This window comes from Corythoichthys intestinalis, chromosome 7 (assembly GCF_030265065.1).
Source record: "Corythoichthys intestinalis isolate RoL2023-P3 chromosome 7, ASM3026506v1, whole genome shotgun sequence".
In the NCBI taxonomy this organism is placed as follows: Eukaryota; Metazoa; Chordata; class Actinopteri; order Syngnathiformes; family Syngnathidae; genus Corythoichthys; species Corythoichthys intestinalis.
Genome location: NC_080401.1, coordinates 19,425,651 through 19,446,917, shown reverse-complemented (window position 1 = coordinate 19,446,917; position 21,267 = coordinate 19,425,651). Strand labels below are relative to the sequence as shown.

Sequence of the window (21,267 nt, the reverse complement as noted above, 5' to 3'; positions counted from 1 at the left end):
AGTTGTTGAGTTATTGAGTTGAGTTATTTTAACTCTATTGTATAAGCTGCACAGAGACCACTTTTCATTGTGTCAAATTGTCATTTTGTCAGTGTTGTCCTATGAAAAGATATACTTTTACTGCAGAAATACGAGTACTCACGTTTGTGATAAACTGTAGATGTCTGTTTTAGTTTTCACGAATATGCAATACAAGTTATATGTTATAAAAGTTTTTTTTTTCTTTTGCAAATGTTTACATTGAGTCCTATGAGGCATGTTTGTAATATTTGCCTTCAGTTATTTGCACTGTTGCTCAGAAGTTGTAACTCATTACATTTTGCTTTAACCTCAGAGGTCTTGCTCATAATAGTTAAAATTATATTTTTCCTGAGTAAATTCTGCTAAAATCCTCTGATTGGTTGTTTGCTATCAGTCATTTGGTCCATTGCACGATGATGTCATTAATCGTGCAATTATGATGAATACACCATGCAATTTTGGATCCATTCGTTTTGCACCACTGAATCGGGTGGGGGAGGGCATCTAAGTTTCTGATCTAAGGCACCCAAAGGGGTTGCATGCTTGCTACAGTAATTGTCAAAGCCAACAGGTGTGCAGCAGGAGGCACCGCCATACGGCAATTATCCAGGAAACTGTCGACCACAGACAAAAGCCAAGCACACAGTAAAAGCAAATAAACATGAAAATTCTAATCTATTGGCAAAAAAAGCTTTGCTTGGAAACCATTGAACAAAGTATTAGTTTGTTAATTTCCTCCTTGGGAAAATGTCATGCAACAATAAGGCCCGAGGAAAAGTTGGTAGACATTAACAGTAATTTTATGACGCCCGAATGTCAAGGTTACTGGTACATAATAAACACTGTAAAAAAAAATAATAATAAATTAATAAATAAAATAAAACACATAACATACCAAGGGCTATGAGCATATTGTATGCAGGATGTAACAAATGTAATAATGTTATGATGGTGTGGTGCCTGTAAGGCTATTAAATGCAGTGCTGCTGCTTTATAGTATACTTGAATGGCTTCTCAGGCAAGTAATTTAGAATGTAACTCGTTACTGAGTCAAATGTCTTAAAAACTGGTACAGAAATCAAGAAGTCCGAAATGCCATCATCAATTGCCTCATATGAGACCTCAGCTCAGTGAAATTCAAGAATGAACTACTTATCGAAAGAGCGGCGTCGAGTAGTGTACTAACACAAATACTAAAATTATCACCTTTTTGCTAGTAATTTTAATAATAATTAGTTGTCGATAATGAGTTTTTAACTGATAACCGACTTCCCGATATTGTCCAACTCCAAAAATCATACCAATATCAAATCGATATATGCGGTCGTGGACTTAGCATATTATGGCTAATTGTATTGTGATGTCCTACTAGAGGCTTTAATAATGTAATAACAATGTTTTTCAAATAAAATAAACATTCTGTCAAAAATAGGAGAAATTCAACTGAATATTTAGAGAGAGAGACTATATTGTACCATTATATTTATTGTTGAAATCAGAATAGTGCAACATCTTTTTTTTTTTTTTTTTTTTTTGTATCCAGTGCAAGTGTAAAGTGCCAATAAGGCACGTATTCCGTCTTCAATGTGTGGGGAAGTACACAAATGGACAGATTGTGAACAAATCAGGCTATAAAGAGAAGACAGACACTGGAGTAAAGCTGAATTGGCTTTACTGTGGTCATTTTTTTCTTCACAAGAGCACTGACACTTTTTTATAAAACTAAAAACAACAAAACATTGTGTCAATATTATATGAAATAAAGTCAGAAATAACGCATATGCACCATGTGTCAATTTGAATAGCAACTTGTACAAGTACAACTTGCAAGCAATGAAATAACTAACCATATTTGTCACAAATGCAAACAAAACTAAAGTGGAGTGCACTCCTTAGAAAAAAAAATATATATGTATCTGTCCAATGACTGACACAATCCTACCACACAGACAGTCCGTCTCTGTTATTCCAGAATTGTTGATCTCGGTTCTTCTAATCACTCTGGGTAGCTCGCCATCTTGAATCCTCGCTGATGATCTTTTTTTTTTTTCCCGATCAGAAAAAAAACTGACCTGTATTTAACAATGTCCTAAATTACAATCTTTTTAGTTTTGTTTATATTGTACAACTTTTTCCAAACATTACTCAGTAAACACTCAAAAACTACTATTCATTCAAAAGCATTTTGTATGCAATAAATAAGACATTTTTCACAACACAATGTCGCTCATGCCCTCTAGTGGGGGTATTGGGTATTACATTCCAGTATTTTTTTTCACTGGGCTACACTTGTATAAGGCACAAACAACGTGGTGCACTGGCTGCAGACGTTAGCTCGTCCATTTAGCTCTATTCGCAGTGAGTTTACGTCCACATATGATGAAGTCAGCAGAAAGGGCTGGAACAGTTCAACACTAATTACATCTAGAGCTAGCAGGTGGCACCAAAACAACAGAAACAAAGGGAGGCAATAAGTGGACATGACAGCACTACTATATGCATATTGGCCCAAAACAGATCATGAAAAACCGACGTTGACATTATACAATATCATTTTAAAATGCTTTTATCGGCCGATATCGGCTTCTTCTTCCTGCCTCCGATGAGGGCGGATGTGTTTTTCCTCCCTGCTGCTGCTTGCTGTTATCTTCGTCGATCAGCCTGTCTGCTTTTTTTCCTCTGTGGATCAACCGCGCTGGTCTCTCATACAAAAATGGATCTGATTAGCTGGTCTATCAGCGCAATTGTCAAGGTTTTTTCAACAAGACACAGTGCACCAGGAGAGCCGTCCTGCCCTGACGGGACCTTCGCCGCTGGTTATGTGAGAGATTCATGGAATCACTGGAAACCAGCGTGTCTTACTGTCCTATCGGTGGAAGACATCAAGGATATTTAGCTGTTTGGCGTGACGATTGTGGGGTTCCTTCTGCTTGGCTTAGGAGATGCCCTGATGTACCGGAAAGTTTCCAAGATGGCAGCTTTCAAGGAAATCAACAAATTGACCACGGATCAAACGGTGCGATTCAAGGCCTTGGAAGATCGCGTGGAGGCCCGGACCGAGAACTGGCTCCGTGGACACACGGTTCGGTCTGAGGACGGGTGGAGAAAAGTGGATACTATCTTGCGCCAAGTGACGGAACTGTCAGGGCAGAGGACTGAACTGTCGAGGCAGACCGCGACATTGGCAATGACTTATGGGACCTGAGATCTCGCCTACGCCAGGAGGAGCGCGAATTTGACTGAAGACCAACAGCATTTGGCAAATTACAACAGCAAATTACTTATTCAGCTTAATTTGATAATAATTTTCCTTTCCTTTCCTGGTCGCCCTTATCCCCCCCTCCCTTCTCCTGGAGGAGCCACGCAGATGTTGATATCTTTTGTCCCTGATCTCCTCCCAAGGCCGGTCGCAGGGCTCTGCGAATCCTATTTTGTCTACAGACACGTACAAATACTGATACATTTGCGCACTCACACACTCACCCCCCCAGCCATGACTGGTAGTTTTCCTTTGTTCGTACAAAAAATCCCTGCACGTGACCGGTGCGTCGTGTCATATCCTTGCCATTGTTGTATGATATATGTGTGCCTACTTGTACCTTGCTCTGTAATTTATGAAGAAGAGAGAGAAGTGGCGGCGCGGAAGAGGTCTGCAGCGGCCCGATGCTCACTCTTCGAACGGAATTTCGTGTCATCTGTTGTCATCTTGTGAGAGCTGGTGTCAATGACAAATAAAATCTCTGATATTATCGACTACCCAATAAAATCGTACAACTCTAAGAATAATAATGTTAGCAACAATTATAACCGAGCCTTTTTTGAGCACTTACTGTATTTCAACCTGGAAAAACCACACAAAATCGTTTGACATTCCATTTATTCAGTCTATTGATTTCTCCTTTTAACTCGGGTCCTTGTCTCCACTTAATAGTATTAAACGAGGTAGAGGTTAATAACTACATTACTTTTTAAAGAAATGCCATTTAAAGCATACAGTTGAATAGACAACATATTAACCTCAAACAAATGGCCGTGGATGCATTCTAAATAGCGGTTCCAAGACAGAATAAGTGTGCTCTGAGGTAATTCTTATAATTATCTGAGGTAATTCTTATAATTACCTCAATTTAAGATCTAGATTTGCATAAAACTGTCCCATGGAATAAATAAGCAGCTTGCAGACTGCAAAATGATATTTGCTCAAGTCGCGTAACGTGGACATTTGACACGCGAAGATTGTTTGCACATGCATTATCAAGTGAATTGTTGACATGAGATGATGTACAAGACACTGTTAGCCGCACACAGACAACTTAGAACAAGCAAATCATTTTCATCCCTGTAGCTGAATGACAATGACAAAGGCAAATGTAGTCATCATCTTCTTTTTGCTGCTACACCAGGGTAAGGCCAAACATATCTTTCCTGTCATTTTAGACTCATGGTTTTTGGTTTGTTTTTTGCCGAGAAATTATTTCCTTTAAAAATGTACAGTTGTCATGTTTTTATGATAATATTATAATAACAGACAGACTGACAAGAAACGAGGATATGAGTGTGGACAGTGATTAATAACAGTTAATAGCTTTCACATCTGTAACTTTACACATATTTAAGATTAAAGTGCTTGATTTTCCCACCATACTTAGATACTTAATTATTCCACAAATAACAAATTAACACATCTAATTGAGACAAACCTTTGCTTCAGCACCTATGTAACGCAACAAATTTTGGCATTTATTTTACAGTGTCTGGAGAAAAATAATCTTCTCAAAAAGACGAGGTATACATTTTTGACTGGTTTAGTTGAGAGGTTTTGAAGATTTTATAAGATCCGCATTTATGTTTACAAAGGCAGAAAGTAGACATTGGCATTGCAGAAGTAGCGATGCTCTCTAGAATTCCACTGTGATTTAATCCTTCACTCTGTTCTATGCAATTTTGATCAATTTCAATATCAATATCTCATATATCAACAACTCTTGACCCTGTAGTTTGGCCCGTATTTGTAAAAAAATAATAATAATAGTTTGTGATGATTCATTTTAGTTAGTATTGTTATGGTTTGTCTTAAAATGATTATTTTTATTTAAATGTACGAGTCTTAGTATGGATTTTATTTTTTTTCCACAAGAGTATTTCGTGTACATTTAAAAAAAAAAAAAAAAAAAAATGTCACAGTAAGTGAAAAAGTGAGTAAAACTACAATTGTACCCTCTTGAGTTACAGGGTGCTGGAACCTATCTCTGCAACTATGTGCATTGTAATATTTCAGGATGGAAAAAAAATCTTTTGCACTTTAGTTTTTCTCAATTGCTTTAGTATGTTTCTCAGATCAAAATTGAAATTCTCAAAACTACTTGTTCAAGCCTCACAGCATGTTGCACAAGTAGCAAAACATGGATGCAAAAGCCAGTTTTGTGTGAAAAATACTTCATCTATCACTCAAAATTGAATTTCTGTGTCAATGAACATGTCAGTGCTGTCAGAATGACAAGTCCTTGTTTCATTGTGTACAGACAAGAGAGTCAAATTGCTTAGTTATGCTCTCAATTGAACAGTTACTGTGGTGGAAGGCTCTGATGCTGAAGATGGGATATGTACGTTTTGATGAAAATTGCAAGTTACACCTTTGTGTGTGGGCGATTGATTGCAAAAGACTGGACAAGATTCAGTTTACACGTTTACTCTTTTTACAATGTCTTTACCGACCATGTCATTGCAATACAGAAAGCAAAAGTATAACAAAGAAATATAACATAAAAGCAAAATTAAGAAATGTGAACATAAGACAACTGACACAACTGAACTTCAAATGCTGTCAGGATTTTTCACCCATTCTTTCTACACATCTTGATATTCCTGTTTGGCCACAAATTTTCATCCACCTCACAACGGATGTCCTGTCTTGCTATTCAGTGGGGAGAGAATCTTCTCAAATGCCTTACCCAGCCTCTGCAGGCATCTGCTGTGATGTCACTGCATTCTGCATTCATGGTATCCAGGGGAGACATCTGATTGTAAGGCTGGCGATCATACACTCGCCATCTCCATGTAGAGAAAAAATCCTCTATGGGATTGAGGAATGGGGAGTGTAGTGGTAGGAACTTCATTACCATTCTGCTGTGGGTTGCAAACCATTTCCTGATTATGTTGGTGTGGTGGAAACTCACATTGTCCCAAACTACAGCGGTATGAAAAAGTATCTGAATCTTTTGGAATTTCTCACAATCCTGCATAAAATTGCCATCAAATGTGATCTGATCTTTGTCAAAATCACACAGATGAAAATACAGTTTCTGCTTTAACTAAAACCACCCAAATATTTATAGGTTTTCTTATTTTAATGAGGATAGCATGCAAACAATGACATAAGGGGGGGAATAAGTAAGTGAACCCTCTGCCTAAGGTGACTTAAAGTGTAATTGAAGCCAATTTTTACCAAACTATTTAAGTCAGGTGTATGCCCAATCACGGATGAGTGGTTTAAAGCTGCCCTGCCCACTATAAAACACATACCTGTTAAGAAATGTCTTGAGGCATTGTCTGATGTGCATCATGGCTCGGTCAAAAGAGCTGTCTGAAGACCAGCAATCAAGGATTTTGGATTTGATTAAAGCTGGGAAAGGATACAAAACCATCTCTAAAAGTCTGGATGTTCATCAATCGACAGTCAGAGAAGTTGTCTACAAATGGAGAGAGTTTGACACTATTGCTTCTCTCTCAAGGAGTGGCCTTCCACCAAAGATGATGCCATGAGTTCAGCGCAGAATACTCAGAGAGGTAAAAAAGAACCCTAGAGTGTCTGCTAAAAACTTACAGAAATCACTGGCACAGTCCAATATCTCTGTGCGCACGTCAACTATTTGTAAAACTATGGACAAGAATGGTGTTCATGGGAGGACTCCAGTGAGAAAGCCACTGCTGTCTTAAAAAAAAAAACAAAAAAAAAACATTGTTGCTCGTTTATTGTTCGCAAAAAGGCACTTGGACACTCCAGAGAAGTTTTGGCAAAATATTTTGTGGACTGATGAAACTAAAGTTGAATTTGGGAGTAACACACAATGTCATGTGTGGAGGAAAAATAGAACATCTCGTCAACATCAACACCTCATCCACACCGTGAAGCATGGTAGAGGGAGCATCAGGATTTGGGCTGTTTTGCTACCTCAGGGCCTGGACAACTTGCATTCATTAATGGAAGAATTAATTCAAAAGTTTATCAGGATGTTTTACAGGAAAACCTGAGGTCATCTGTCAGACAGTTGAAGCTAAAAAGAGGATGGATGCTGCAACAAGACAATGATCCAAAACACAGAAGTAAATCAATTTCAGAATGGTTTCAGAAAGGCAAAATACATGTTCTGGAGTGGCCAAGTCAAAGTCCAGACTTGAACACTATTGAGATGCTGTGCCATGACCTAAAGACAGCGATTCATGCCAGACATCCCAGGAATCTGACTGAACTACAGCAGTTTTGTAGAGAAGAATGGGCCAAGATTAGTCCTGATCGATGTGCCAGACTGATCTGCAGCTACAGGAAGCGTCCGGTTGAAGTTCTTGCTGACAATGGGGGGCACAAATTATTAAATATGATGGTTCATTTACTTATTTTTTTCCCCTTCTGTCATTGTTTGCATACTATCTTTATCAAAATACGAAAACCTATAAATGTTTGGGTGGTTTTAGTTAAAGCAGACACTGTTTTATTCATCTGTGTGATTTTGACAAAGATTAGATCGCATTAGATGGTGATTTCATGCAAAAATGTGAGAAATTCCAAAAGGTTCAGATACTTTTTCATACTACTGTATTACAAATGTTGGCAGGTTAAACTAAGTTACGTAAAATAAGTAATGAAAATGCTCAGAAATAAGCACACGCATGTTGACATATTCTGACATGTTCATCCATTTTACATGTAAAGGCTTATGCAAAAAAAAGTAATGACTAAATTTTGTGGGTGGTGAGACTATTCAATAGAGACCCATGATCATCCATTTTGACCGTCATGCAGATGCAACTGATAATGTAGGAAACAGCAGAGAATTGTACAAAAACATTTGCATGGGCACACAAAAGCATCTGCAACTTGCTCAAAGGGATGAAATACTGCTTTTTTGATGTGCATTAGTGATGCGATGTTGTGATGATAGAACAAATAGTTTTGAGAATTGCAAGTCTGATATGCGAAACGTACCAAAGCAATTGAGAAAAACTGTAATAGTGTATTTCAAATGCCTAGCGTAATATTAATAATCCTAGAATGTTTTCTTTTCACAACACAGGCTTTGTTGCAGCATTAAAGTGCACCAGCAAAAATCCAGAATCCATCTATGCAGCACTTGAGACTGATTTATTCCCTAAAAAAATTGTGCCGCCTGTGCAAAGCTTTTTGGATCCAATCAACATAACAATCACTGTGAATGTGTTGGAGATATTTGGAGTGGTGAGTCCATTCAAAATTAGTTTTAGGATGAGCTGAGAATGCAGAAAACACGCTGTGAATTTCGCTGTGTAGTTCCTTGATCGTGAACGTTAAACATTCAAAATGTGTGACTGTGCATTTCACCCGAAAGGTCAATATACTTTTAAGGCAATGTTTTATGTAACAATTTGCTGTATAAACATTTGACTTTTTTTTTTTTTTTTTTAAACAGGACGAGAAGGCTCAGACTATGACATTGGTCATATCACAATATCTGGTAAGTTATAAGGACAATAGGGGCTATTATTGAAATAAACAATAAAATATTTTACATTGACTGTGCTGTGTGTAAAATCTTACTGATGCATCTAGCTTGATGCTTGGCCTTAACATGGAAATGGTTGTGCTTTATACAGACATGGCGAATAGAGGGGCTGCACTGGAATGAGAGGGAGTGCGGAACAAACAGAGTTTCTGTCCCTCGGGAAAATCTTTGGATCCCAGACATCCACATCTCAGAGTTGTATGTGTCAAAAAAGAACCGACTGCATCAACATTATTACCCTCTAAGTTTTCTTATTTTTTCTTTGCCCCCTACAGCTAAATGAGTTGAAATAAATGAAAGACAAATCGCATAACACTTGTTTTTTTCCCCCCTATATCCAGCTTGGGCGAAGACAACTCTCCCAAAAGCACGCACGTCTTTTTACACAACACTGGAGATGTTTTAGAGAGTAAAACCATTAGAGTGGTCAGTTCCTGCCCACTGGTCATCTACGCTTTTCCCTTCGATGTGCAAAACTGCTCCCTGACATTCAAATCCTATTTGCACCAAGGTAAGACTGCCCATTATATTACACCTTTTACATATTCGAAAGAATGTCAGAAAGGGATAGTGCAGCTTGAAAAAGGAATGATCTAAAATTGCTATCCAAAATGTCATCGGTTGAATAATGAAAAGCTTATCCATCTTATTCAGTTTAGGAAAAAGTAGAATAAATCACATTTGAAGTTTTAAACAAAGGCCACTGTCTCAAACAGGGTTCCCAGGAATCCTTAAAAAGCCTAATAAAGTACAGTGGTACCTCTATATACGAAGTTAATTCATTCCAGGACCTTGTTTGTAAGTCGAAATGGTCGTATGTCGAGCAGGATTTTCCCATAAGAATACATTATTTTTCCATTAATTTGTTCCACAGCCAGAAAACCTACACCAAACCTTTAATAAATACTGCTGGTACCATTACAAATGGTAATTACGTATAGCGAAATAAATAAATTATAAATAAAAATCGGAACAATAATATAATAATTAGGGCTATCAAATTTATCGCTTTAAAGGGCGGCAATTAATTTTTTTAATTAATCACGTTAAAATATTTAACGCATTTAACGCATTCGCGGAACGACCCACTCACGTATTGCCGCAAATAGACTACAATGGTGCCGTTTTATGTATATTGAGAGCTAAGAGGCAGAGATAAGCGAGTGGAGTGGACACAGGCATTGACAAAAGCTTTGGCATCTCTTCCACAACAATAATAAATATTGTGGCAAGCCACATGGGGAAGAATGATAGGAGATGATTTTTTTTTCCCTTAACACCCTGCATTGAACACAACGCAGAAAAGATATACCATTTGCAGCCACCACTGACAGTCATGGTTGCTATCATGCATTTGGGCGGAAAAGTTAAGTCGCTACAGTATCATTTAATAAAAGCACAACAAAAATAATATTCCTATCTCTCAAAAAAAAAAATGTTCGCAAAAAGAAAAGCGCTCAATGCAAAGAGTATTGGCATTCCCAATCAAAATAGCTATGCAAAATAATACTCAGACTTTGGTCAAACTCTATTCAAACATTTCGTTTAGCTCAACAAATACACTAGATGGCAATATTTAGTCACAATATAAAAACTCATATTTATCTTTTAAGAATTACAAGTCTTTCTATACGTGGATCCCTTTCACAGAAAGAATGTTCATAATGTTAATGCCATCTTGTGGATTTATTGTTATAATAAACAAATACAGTACTTATGTATAGTATGTTGAATGTATATATCCGTCTTGTCTTATCTTTCCATTCCAACAAACATTTACAGAAAAATATGGCATATTTTAGAGATGGTTTGAATTGCGATTAATTACGATTAATTTTTAAGCTGTGATTACCTCGATTAAGAATTTTAATCGTTTGACAGCCCTAATAATAATTATTATAATTCCTGTAATAATGTAACGAATCGGGTTCTAATGTGGCGGAGGTGTTTTGTGTGCTGTACCTGAACGCACCGAGTGGTTGAGGTGACACACAGACAGGTGCGGTTGAGATTTTACTTTCTATCTTAATGTTTTGTTGTTGGCGTCAACTGCGGCGGACAGTTGTTGCACTGTGTTGCACAAGTAATGAAATAAATGATTAAAAACCGGACGAAGCTGGCGATTTCTTTGGCGATGTTACCACAATAATGATTGTCACATTAACTTATAAAGACTGGCGAACGGAGGTCAGAGAATGACCGTCGAGATCGTAGACATTCTACGGCCATATTGTCGAGCCAGTTCACGGATGCGCACACCACACTCATTTTTCATCATTTCCATCTTCATTTCAATGGTAAGCATCACCTTTTTCACCACCTGCACTAACCTTCTTGGAAGGCATGTTGATTTCTCTCACAAGAAAATCAGACGTGCGTCCATCTTGTGACTGCGGCGCTGTCATAAATTGTCGCATTTCGAGCATGTCGTGGATCTAGAAACAAATGGCAAGTCAAATTTTACATATGATGTCGAAAAGATCGTGTGTCAAAGCGATCGTATGTCGTGGTACCACTGTATTCAGTTAAAATCCATGTAATTAAGGTCTTAAATTGTTTTAACACTTTTATGCATAAATTAAGAAATGTTTCTATTACTTTCATATCGGACAGGGGTCTCAAACGTGCGATACAAGGGCCAATTGCGTCCCATGGGACAATATTTTGCAGCCCCCATTTGACATCAGATTGTAGTATTAGTGTTCCCTGCATATAAAAATATTTATAGAGAGAAAGATGATTTGAAATAAAACAAATGAATTAAGTGGCCTGCGATTGGCTGGCACTCAATTCAGGGCGTCTCCTGCCTACTGCCTGTAATTAGCTGGGATAGGCTCCAGCACCCCTGTGATCCTAGTGAGAATAGGTGGCTCAGATGATGAATGAATGAATGAATGAATGAATGAATGAATGAATGAATGAATGAATGAATTTATTGCCGAATCCATTTTGAGGTTTAAAAAAATGCTCCACAGATGCTCTGCTCGTAAAAGAAGTCGTATGGAAATAGGGGGCGAGCGTCAGTGGTGCGTTGATGCGCCGGCATGCGACGTGCCTGGTGTGTAACCGGGGTTAGAGTGGCCGATGCTGGCCGGAAAAAAAAAATCAAATATCGACATGTAATTCTGTTGGGACTGTATGTGTGTATGGGGGGGGGGGGGGGGGGGGGGGTCAAGTCATCAGCCAATCAAATCTGTGTTTGAGAGGAAAAAATGGACCGGCACATTCAGTAAGTGAAAAGGGGTAAATGGAAGTCCGAACATAGTGAAAATAATTCACTTAATAACCGTAGGGTCAATTCTATCCTTACAAATTATGGGAAGACAATCTAAATTACCTATTTAACTGAACTCATTATATAATGCCAAGCAGTTAAAAGTTGGTGGGGACAATTTGAACATCACGAAAAGTTGGTCGTGTTATGTTCCTACAGTCCCTATGCAAATCTACGCTCTTGATTTCAACTATTAAAGTTAAGTATCTCAAATTAGAAATTCAGTTTCTGATGGCACAAATATCAGCCCATAAGGGCATTCAACGAATTGACGTCACCTTCGTTCCTAATACAGCAGCATGGATGAACATTAACCAGGGGGATCATTCAAGATTAGACAAATATTATGACACCAGATTTTATTTATTTATTTAATTATGTATGTTTTTTTTTTTTTTTTTTTTTTTTTTTTTTTTAAATCAAACTTTACAATATTGTCCCAGGAACCTTTTTGATTCAACTGGTCACCAGAGGTATGCTTTAGATTCCTTCAATTTTAAATTGCAGTGCATTATGTGTGGAAATTTCAGTAAAACCTTCAGACACTTTAGGAGTCATAGTTTAGTTTTTTTTTTTTTTTTTTTTTTTTTTTTTTTTTTTTTTTTAGTGAGGTTGACTGTGAAATTTTTCCTGCAATTAACATTGAATTCTGTTTAGGTGGTCTTAAAAAGATTTTCAATTTTAATTGCGGAAACCTGCAAAAACCCTATTAATTAAATACTGTGTTGTTGTATTTGACATTTTACTTCTGCTTGATTATCCTAAGATTCAGATATCAGGATGATTCAGGGCGCTACAACAGAAGAAACTCTGCAAGCATCCAAAAAACTCATTACCTCCAATGGGGAGTGGGAGCTTGTCGACATAAAAATAGCTCCATCGGTCCTTACATTAAGCAAAGGAAATTATTCTGAGATGAAATACCATGTGAGTACATATACAGTACTATCAAGTGTGTCAACTTTATTGAGCAGTGGTTGTGAATGCTCATCTTTCAGTACCACTGAGGGCACTGAAAGATGACTGGGAGAGGCTGGCAGTAAATAATTGCTGCCAGCCCTCCCAGTCAAAAACGACTGGATGTTTAGCACCATCAATAGCAGCCAATGAGTTAAATGGGTGCACCATGAAGGGTTAAAGATAAAGTCAAAAATCAGTGGTGGAATGTTATGAAGTAAAAGTACTTCGTTACTTAAAGTGCGTATGACACCAAAAACCACGTTTATTTCATATTTCACGCAGTGTTTTATAGTCCTGAATGAAATGGACCGCTTGGATGTGTGTGGAAGCGATTGTTTTATATATTCAATTTTTTAATCCTGCGCCATGAAAATGAGTGACTTTGGGCTTTGGTCTCGGGTTTAGGACAAATGCGAATGTGACGTCACCCGGGTCAGCATCTCGCAATACAGCATTGCTTTATAGCATGCAGATGGACTGCGGATTTTGATGATTTTGCGGATGAATTCGTTAATTTTTCGCATCACGCCAGCCAAGTGGCTGGAGAAAATTGTTGCTGCAACAGGGAGAGGCATGTGAGCCTCTTTGGGTTTCAAAAGGTTCCCGTTCACTGCGGAGATTGGCCAAACCATCCCTACTACTGTAGGACCATCGGACTTACGAGGAAGTGTGTAAACATCATACTTTGTATTATGTCAAATACTGGGATCATGGCACACGTTTTAATATGAAGGTGGCTGATTGACGAGCTGGAACTTGCTCGCCACCAGGCGTGCTGTCGATCGGCAAGATAATTGACAACCCCGCCGACGTCTGACATCATCCCGGGTAGTTTTGAGTGATTTTTTTGCTTCGAAAACCGAGAACAAACTTTGAAAAATCACTCAGTTCGGATTAGCAGGTTGTTTACATTCTCTGAATCCGGGGCAGGGAAATGACAAAAGCCTGACTAACTACGGTGGCATAAAATATCATTCGGGAGGTGCGACAGCAAAGGTGAAGTTGACAGTTTTGACTATTATGGAGTAATTTTGCCATGTCATACTGAATAAATGCATCTTATTATTTCATATTCCATTTAGCACAAGACTGCTATTTGTCATGACCATACCATTCATTTAGCAATTGGGGAAAAATACTTCGATAAATAGAATATCCTGTAAAAATATTGGAGTAGAGAGACTGAAACAATGACATTTTGCAGCTCACATCGTCGCATTTTCCTCATTCTGAAAAAAATCCCCCCTCAATGGGTTGCATTCTCAATCAGATGAAACCATGACCCTGCCGACATCATCCTCCTGGTGGGTACGCTAGAGCCCTATAATGGTAGGCGTGGCTTAACAGCGGATTAAAAAACAAATTTCTCGTCATCTGCGCTTTGCTAAATTGTTGTATACAGTTGAATTGTCTCAAAATATGATTCTAATTCACATAATAATGCTATGTAAGACTTTTTTTTTTTATCCTGGCGTATGCACTTTAAGTATATTTTTGTGAATCCATTCTTTACTTGAGTACAAATATGAAATGGTACTTTTTACTTTACTTCATTTTACAGGTGGTATCTGTACTTTTTACTCCAGTACTTTTCAAATTGTTATATGCGTTACACGTTACTTTTGGGGTTTTTTTTCTTTTTTTTCTCATTGTGAATTGATAGTTTTATTTTCGTGCCTCCGGCGCAGTCGATGAGCAATAAAAATTACCACACTCTGGTGGCGGTATGCACCTGGTAGTTGCTTGCAATTCCCCATTAAGCTAGATTTGGGGGGTTTTAAGCTTCAAGCAATTTTATTGCTTGTTTTCCATTCTGCACAGTTTTAAATAAAACTGAGCAGTCAATGAATTTTGTATTTTTCTTTGAATATTGACACAGATCTCCATATATGTATATATGTATAAATAAAGTTTCCTGAGCGAAAATTGGGCGGTGCCATTTTAGACATTTTCTGCTACGGACTTGTGGTTAAGACAGAACACCATGAATAGCGGTTGAAGTAGACAAAGTTCTAAACTGCCAAATCAAACCAGCTCGGCGTAGATGGGATTTTCTGTGCTGTGCTTGGCTGTGTGAACTCCCGGAAGCGCCTATAATGTTTTGAACAGCGTCCAGCTTCAAAGCGCCAGTGTGGATCTACCTCGCCACACACTTTAAATCAAAACCATCAGCAGATTAAGGATTTGGCTGGCAGTTTAAACCCTAAAGGGTCCACCTAAAAGACTGCATGTTTGTTCTTATCATTTCAATAATTGTTCGTGGACAAAATTCTTACAATCTGTGCAGCCTGTGCCAACATGGTTTGTAGATTGAGACGCCGGCCACTAGAGTGACCAAATTGAGGCGAAATTACAAATAATATTACAATAACATTACAGATTATGTTGTTACAAGGAAATAATATCAACTAATTTTCATCTTGTATGTTATTGTATTATGAGCTCATAGCACATGTACATATAAACACAAATAGTATGTCATTACTTTTTATTGCAGATATTGATCGCAATAAAGCTTTTGGACAACATCATTCCATTTCTTGTTTTATTTTAAACAATTGGTGTATGTAAAAAAACAGGTCAATAAATAGCAATTTATAAAATTATTGGGAAAAATATTAACGAAGGTGGAGCATAAATCGAGCCTTCCATCATCAAGGTAGAATGCACGTAGTCGATATACATCCTTCAACGTGAGTGTTGTTGTGAGGCACATCAAGTTGTTTTCTCTTGCCTAACAGCGTTTTCCACCTTTAAACGAACAAAACAAAATGTGTAACACTTGAATATATGCATTTAGGGTAAAATACCTGTGTATGACTTGTAGTAGATGAGTGTTGTAGTAGATGAGTGTTTTCAATTTCTTTTTCGTTGAAGCTAATGCAAAGATAACGATGTATCAGCTGTGACGCAACACACAGAATTGTAGTCGAATTGAATATAATTGTACCTGTTATTGCTTTGTGGTGGCACTGTCTTGGTTCCACATCTGCCTTCATGAACACAAAATTCCCATATTCGTATACTAGGACACATTCAACTGGATGCTTCGGAGATTTTCAGGTCCCTGATTGCGTTTCCATCCACTGATATTCATAAAATACAAAACTATTTTGGTTGTGGCAACTCTTAGCCATTTCTTCATGTTGTCCTGCCATGTCGTAATGATGGCAGATGGATGCGGCAGTTCTAGATGGTCTTTTTTGAGGGATTTTGATGGGTTATGCCACTCCAGCTCCACTGTTGTTTCGGTTTGAGAAAGTGTAAAATGGAAGTCGCGAACAGAAATGCGAAAGCACCTCAGAAACTTGTCTATACATACATACATATATATATATATATATATATATACAAACACATACATACAGTGGGGCAAATATTTTTATTTTTAAGTATTTTGTCAACCATCAACTGTGCAAGTTCTCCTACTTGAAAAGATTAGAGAGGCCTGTAATTGTCAACATGGGTAAACCTCAACCATGAGAGACAGAATGTGGGAGAGAGAAAAAAAACAGAAAATCACATTGTTTGATTTTTAAAGAATTTATTTCCAAATTAGAGTGGAAAATAAGTATTTGGTCACCTACAAACAAGCAAGATTTCTGGCTGTCAAAGAGGTCGAACTTCTTCTAACGAGGCTCCACTCGTTACCTGTATTAATGGCACCAGTTTTAACTCATCATCAGTATAAAAGACACCTGTCCACAACCTGAGTCAGTCACACTCCAAACTTCACTATGGCCAAGACCAAAGAGTTGTCGAAGGCCACCAGAGACAAAATTGTAGACCTGCATTAGGCTGGGAAGAATCTGCAATAGGTAAAACACTTGGTGTAAAAAAATCAACTGTGGGAGCAATTATTAGAAAATGGAAGACATACAAGACCACTGATAATCTTCCTTGATCTGGGGCACCATGCAAGATCTCTCCCCGTGGCGTCAAAATGATAACAAAGGTGAGCAAAAATCCCAGAACCACACGAACTAGTGAATGACCTACTGAGAGCTGGGACCACAGTAACAAAGGCTACTATCAGTAACACAATGTGCCGCCAGGGACTCAAATCCTGTACTGCCAGACGTGTCCCCCTGCTGAAGAACGTACAGGTCCAGGCCCGTCTGTGGTTCGCTAGAGAGCATTTGGATGATCCAGAAGAGGACTGGGAGAATGCATTACGGTCAGATGAAACCAAAATAGAACTTTTTGGTATAAACACAGGTTCTCGTGTTTGGAGGAGATTGAATACTGAATTGCATCCGAAGAACACCATACCTACTGTGAAGCATGGGGGTGGAAACATCATGCTTTGGGGCTGTTTTTCTGCAAAGGGACTAGGACGACTGATCTGTGTAAAGGAAAGAAAGAATGGGGCCATGTATCGAGAGATTTTGAGTGAAAATCTCCTTCCATCAGCAAGAGCATTGAAGATCAGACGTGGCTGGGTCTTTCAGCATGACAATAATCCCAAACACACAGCCAGGGCAACAAAGGAGTGGCTTCGTAAGAAGCATTTCAAGGTCCTGGAGTGGCCTAGCCAGTCTCCAGATCTCAACCCCATAGAAAATCTTTGAAGGGAGTTGAAAGTCCGTGTTGCCCAACGACAGCCCCAAAACATCATTGGTCTAGAGGAGAACTGCATGGAGGAATGGGCCAAAATACCAGCAACAGTGTGTGAAAAGCTTGTGAAGAGTTACAGAAAACGTTTGGCCTCCGTTATTGCCAACAAAGGGTACATAACAAAGTATTGAGATGAACTTTTGGTATTGACCAAATACTTATTTTCCAACATGATTTGCAAATAAATGCTTTATAAATCAAAGAATGTGATTCTTTGGGGGGGGGGGGGGGGGTCCCACATTCTGTCTCTCATGGTTGAGGTTTACCCATGTTGACAATTACAGGTCTCTCTAATATTTTCAAGTGGGAGAACTTGCACAATTAGTGGTTGACTAAATACTTATTTGCCCCACTGTATGTATATTACATTTTGTCATTGAGAAAAAATACTTTTACTTTTACCTGTAAATTTTAAAGCAAGTACTTTTGTACATTTACTTGAGTATTTTTTTTCTTAGATACTTGTACTTTTACTTAAATATTTTTTTGCACCTGTTAGTGAGCACTTCATCCACCATTGTAAACAATGCAATACATACATACAGTAGTTTCCCATGTCAGACATTTACCCACTTGACATTTTGTCTATTCTGCAGATTGTCCTAAAACGTCAACCCATGCTGTATGTGGTGAACCTGCTGCTCCCCAGCTGCTTTCTTATTACAGTGGACCTTTTTAGCTTCCTGCTGCCTCCACAAAGTGTGGACCGCTCCTCCTTCAAGATGACCCTGATCCTGGGTTACACAGTCTTTCTGCTCATCATGAACGACCTGCTGCCCGTCACCGGGCAGACCACACCTCTCATGAGTTACAGAAACCTATATCATCTTTTACCCGTTTTGCCTGCGCGCTTGTCTTTATTTAGACCACTTTTAGGCAGTATTTGTAATTCTATACGATTTATGAACCTACACTTTTTATATACAGTAAAACACACTTGATGGTAACATCATTCATCCACATATGTGCAGATGTATTTTTCTCAATCAGCCTGGCGCTGATGGTGGCCAGTCTGCTGGAGACGATATTCATCACCAACATCCAGTTCGCATCCAGCCAATACAGTACAGCGCCTCGCTGGATCACCATACTTGTCCTGCGTTACCTCGCTCTTGTGGTTTATCTGCCCCCCCAGAAAAAAAGCAGCAGAGTCACTGTGTCGCTCCAGCACCCCAACGGTACTTTTATGGATTTTTTTTTTTTTTTTTTTTTAATTTATCAATATTGCATGAACAACGTGTGAAGGAGTTGCATTCATTTGCTTTTCCCCCCCAAAATTTGAAATTGTTCCTTGACCTAAATAACGGTCATTAAGCAAATATATGCAAAGAGATTGTTAAAAGATATTACTATACAAAGGTATTGACAATATAGAATCCATCCCTCCATTATCTACCGCTTAATCTGGGATCGGGTCACAGAGGCAGCAGCTTTAGCAGGGAAGCCCAGACTTCAATAATAGGTCATATTTGACAAATACATTTTTTTTTAATTATGGAAGAGCAAGGAGTTTTTTAGTTTTACAGGAATATATAGTTGACCGTAGACTTCATAATAACGGGACACGGGGTGCAGGGCCGATAAATAGGGGGCCTATCTCCGTCAAAGCTGACCGAGTGGAAACACAGAGCTTTTTACGTTGAAAATTCTTGTGAATAAATGCTTAAATCCTCAAATTCTTTACAGATATGGACGTAAAACAGTCTCAATTTTGGGTTAAAAAACAAACAAACAAAAAAACGGACAGTTAGCATTTATTTTGCGTAAATATGTCGAATGTGCTGCTAGTCTTTAAGCCACTGTGGCGCCGCCTTATCACCACTAAAAGCTTTTTGCGTGACTGAATGCTTGAATCCCTGAATTTTTTATAGATATGAATGTAAAACAGTCTTGATTCTTGGTTAAAAGCAAAAAAACGGGCATTAGCATTTATTTTACGTAAATATTGCAAATGATGATGCCAATGCCTTAGCGGTTAATTTCTCCCATTAATTTTTTCCACGTTTCAAAATGCCTGGATGGTACGAAAAATGTAATAATGACCTAGAATCCCGAAGAAATCACTCCTGAGACAATCCTTCCTGTTTGTATGCGGTACAGCTTTCGTACTTTTCCAACCTAAATCCAGCGTAGGATCGCTGCAGGTGTTTGAGAATAACTGCGACAGACTTTGACCGACTGAAGCGGAGTGTGGGACCGCCAGCCCCCTACTTGAAGGTGTGGCGCAGTGTCTGGGGAATGTGTCCCGTCAATATCATTGTGAAGTCTATGAGTTGACCATTATCAATTCAATACTATAACAATTATGTTATAATTGCAAAAGATACTGCCTAGCAGAGGCATGAAAATACAAAAGGGTCTAATACTGATCTCTGTTGGACTCCGCAAGGAACATTACAATATTCGAACTGACATTCCCATGGATTATCCGGTGTGTCCTCTTTGAAGATAAGAAATCAATCATAAGAATGCCGAGCCTGTAATTTCAATATTCTGTATATTCCAGGCAATCTCGCAATAAACTGTGGTTGACAATGTCAAAGGCAGTACTGTAGAATATAGACTTCTCAAATTTCAACCAAAAACCCTATGTACCCAATGACAGGCACTAAATTTAGCGCCAAGTACAAGGTACCCGAGATTAGAGGTTTCATGTGTCATGAAAATGCATTTCCTGCCCTTTGACAGAACTACATATCAGCAAGAACCCGGAGAACTCAAATGACAGCATCACTGACAGCACAATTGGGGAGGAACCCCAGAAAACCATAGACCCTCAGCAGAACCTCTTGGATGAGCTGAGGAAACTGAGTAAAGACCTGATCGCCATTCGCCTACACGTGGACAACCACTTTAAAAGTACCAATACTTCACAGGAGTGGTACATGATTGGGATAGTGGTGGATCGCTTACTCTTTGCAAAATACGTCATCTTCATCCTCACCAGCTTCCTCACCATCACATTCATCTGGATCTGGAGTGATTCATTTTAAAGCGATTTTTAAGGTCCACATTTAAAACAGTTTTTTTCTTCATGGGTAGACTGGTAGACTTTAATGAAACTTTTTCTGGTGGGCTAATTTGGATTGGTGTTTTGTTTGCGACAAACTCAGTTTATGTTGTTGGAAGCTACGTAGGTCATCCCGTTTTTGACAAGTAGTGAATGTTCAGATGGTGTAAACAATTATACGGCTCACTTTATTTTCTGGCTCAGTTTTCAATCAGCAACAGCCCAATGACTCTTAACTCCGCCTTAATAGAATAATGAAAGACAGAACCTAATCAATAGATATAACAGATACATTCTGTAATTGTGCATCAAAACAGCATTTTGGACAAATATTTCCAGGTACAAAATAAACATGATTGGGTTCATGTCATCGTTCCACTGTAATCTGTAACAGACAACTCATAACATCTCCCAATCACTGTTTTATTTTTTTTAAACTCTGTGCTCTTAGAATATACAGTAGCCAAAGGTTGGGGTGGGAAAAAAGGATTTATTAGCTATTAGCTGACAAGCTCTAACTGCCATATTTTTATTTGATTTTGGTTGTTAGATCTTTTATGCTTTATGTAAAAGGCAGCCTAAAACTGTTTGCAATAAAAGGTACAACTAAAGTGATGTATAAGAGTGTG

At 38.3% G+C, this 21,267-nt stretch overlaps 1 protein-coding gene across 1 annotated transcript; it reads left to right on the top strand.

Moving 5' to 3' along the window:
- The first annotated feature begins 2,992 nt into the window (after window positions 1–2,992).
- Window positions 2,993–20,621, top strand: LOC130918382 (5-hydroxytryptamine receptor 3C-like). The gene is made up of 10 exons (XM_057840066.1): window positions 2,993–3,205; window positions 3,424–3,466; window positions 8,313–8,473; window positions 8,685–8,729; window positions 8,869–8,975; window positions 9,119–9,288; window positions 12,818–12,978; window positions 18,225–18,435; window positions 18,600–18,806; window positions 20,317–20,621. The coding sequence occupies exons 1-10, from the start codon at window positions 2,993–2,995 to the stop codon at window positions 20,619–20,621; spliced, it is 1,623 nt and encodes a 540-aa protein (XP_057696049.1).
- The last annotated feature ends 646 nt before the right edge of the window (window positions 20,622–21,267 follow it).

What these genes read in the sequence shown, in the direction of transcription:
- LOC130918382 (XM_057840066.1), top strand. Translation starts at nt 2,993, where the DNA reads ATGGCAGCTTTCAAGGAAATCAACAAATTGACCACGGATCAAACGGTG. An exon ending in CGAGGCAGACCGCGACATTG is followed by an intron (nt 3,206 to 3,423) that starts GCAATGACTTAT and finishes TCTCCTCCCAAG; the next exon opens with GCCGGTCGCAGGGCTCTGCG. An exon ending in CAAATCCTATTTGCACCAAG is followed by an intron (nt 9,289 to 12,817) that starts GTAAGACTGCCC and finishes GATTATCCTAAG; the next exon opens with ATTCAGATATCAGGATGATT.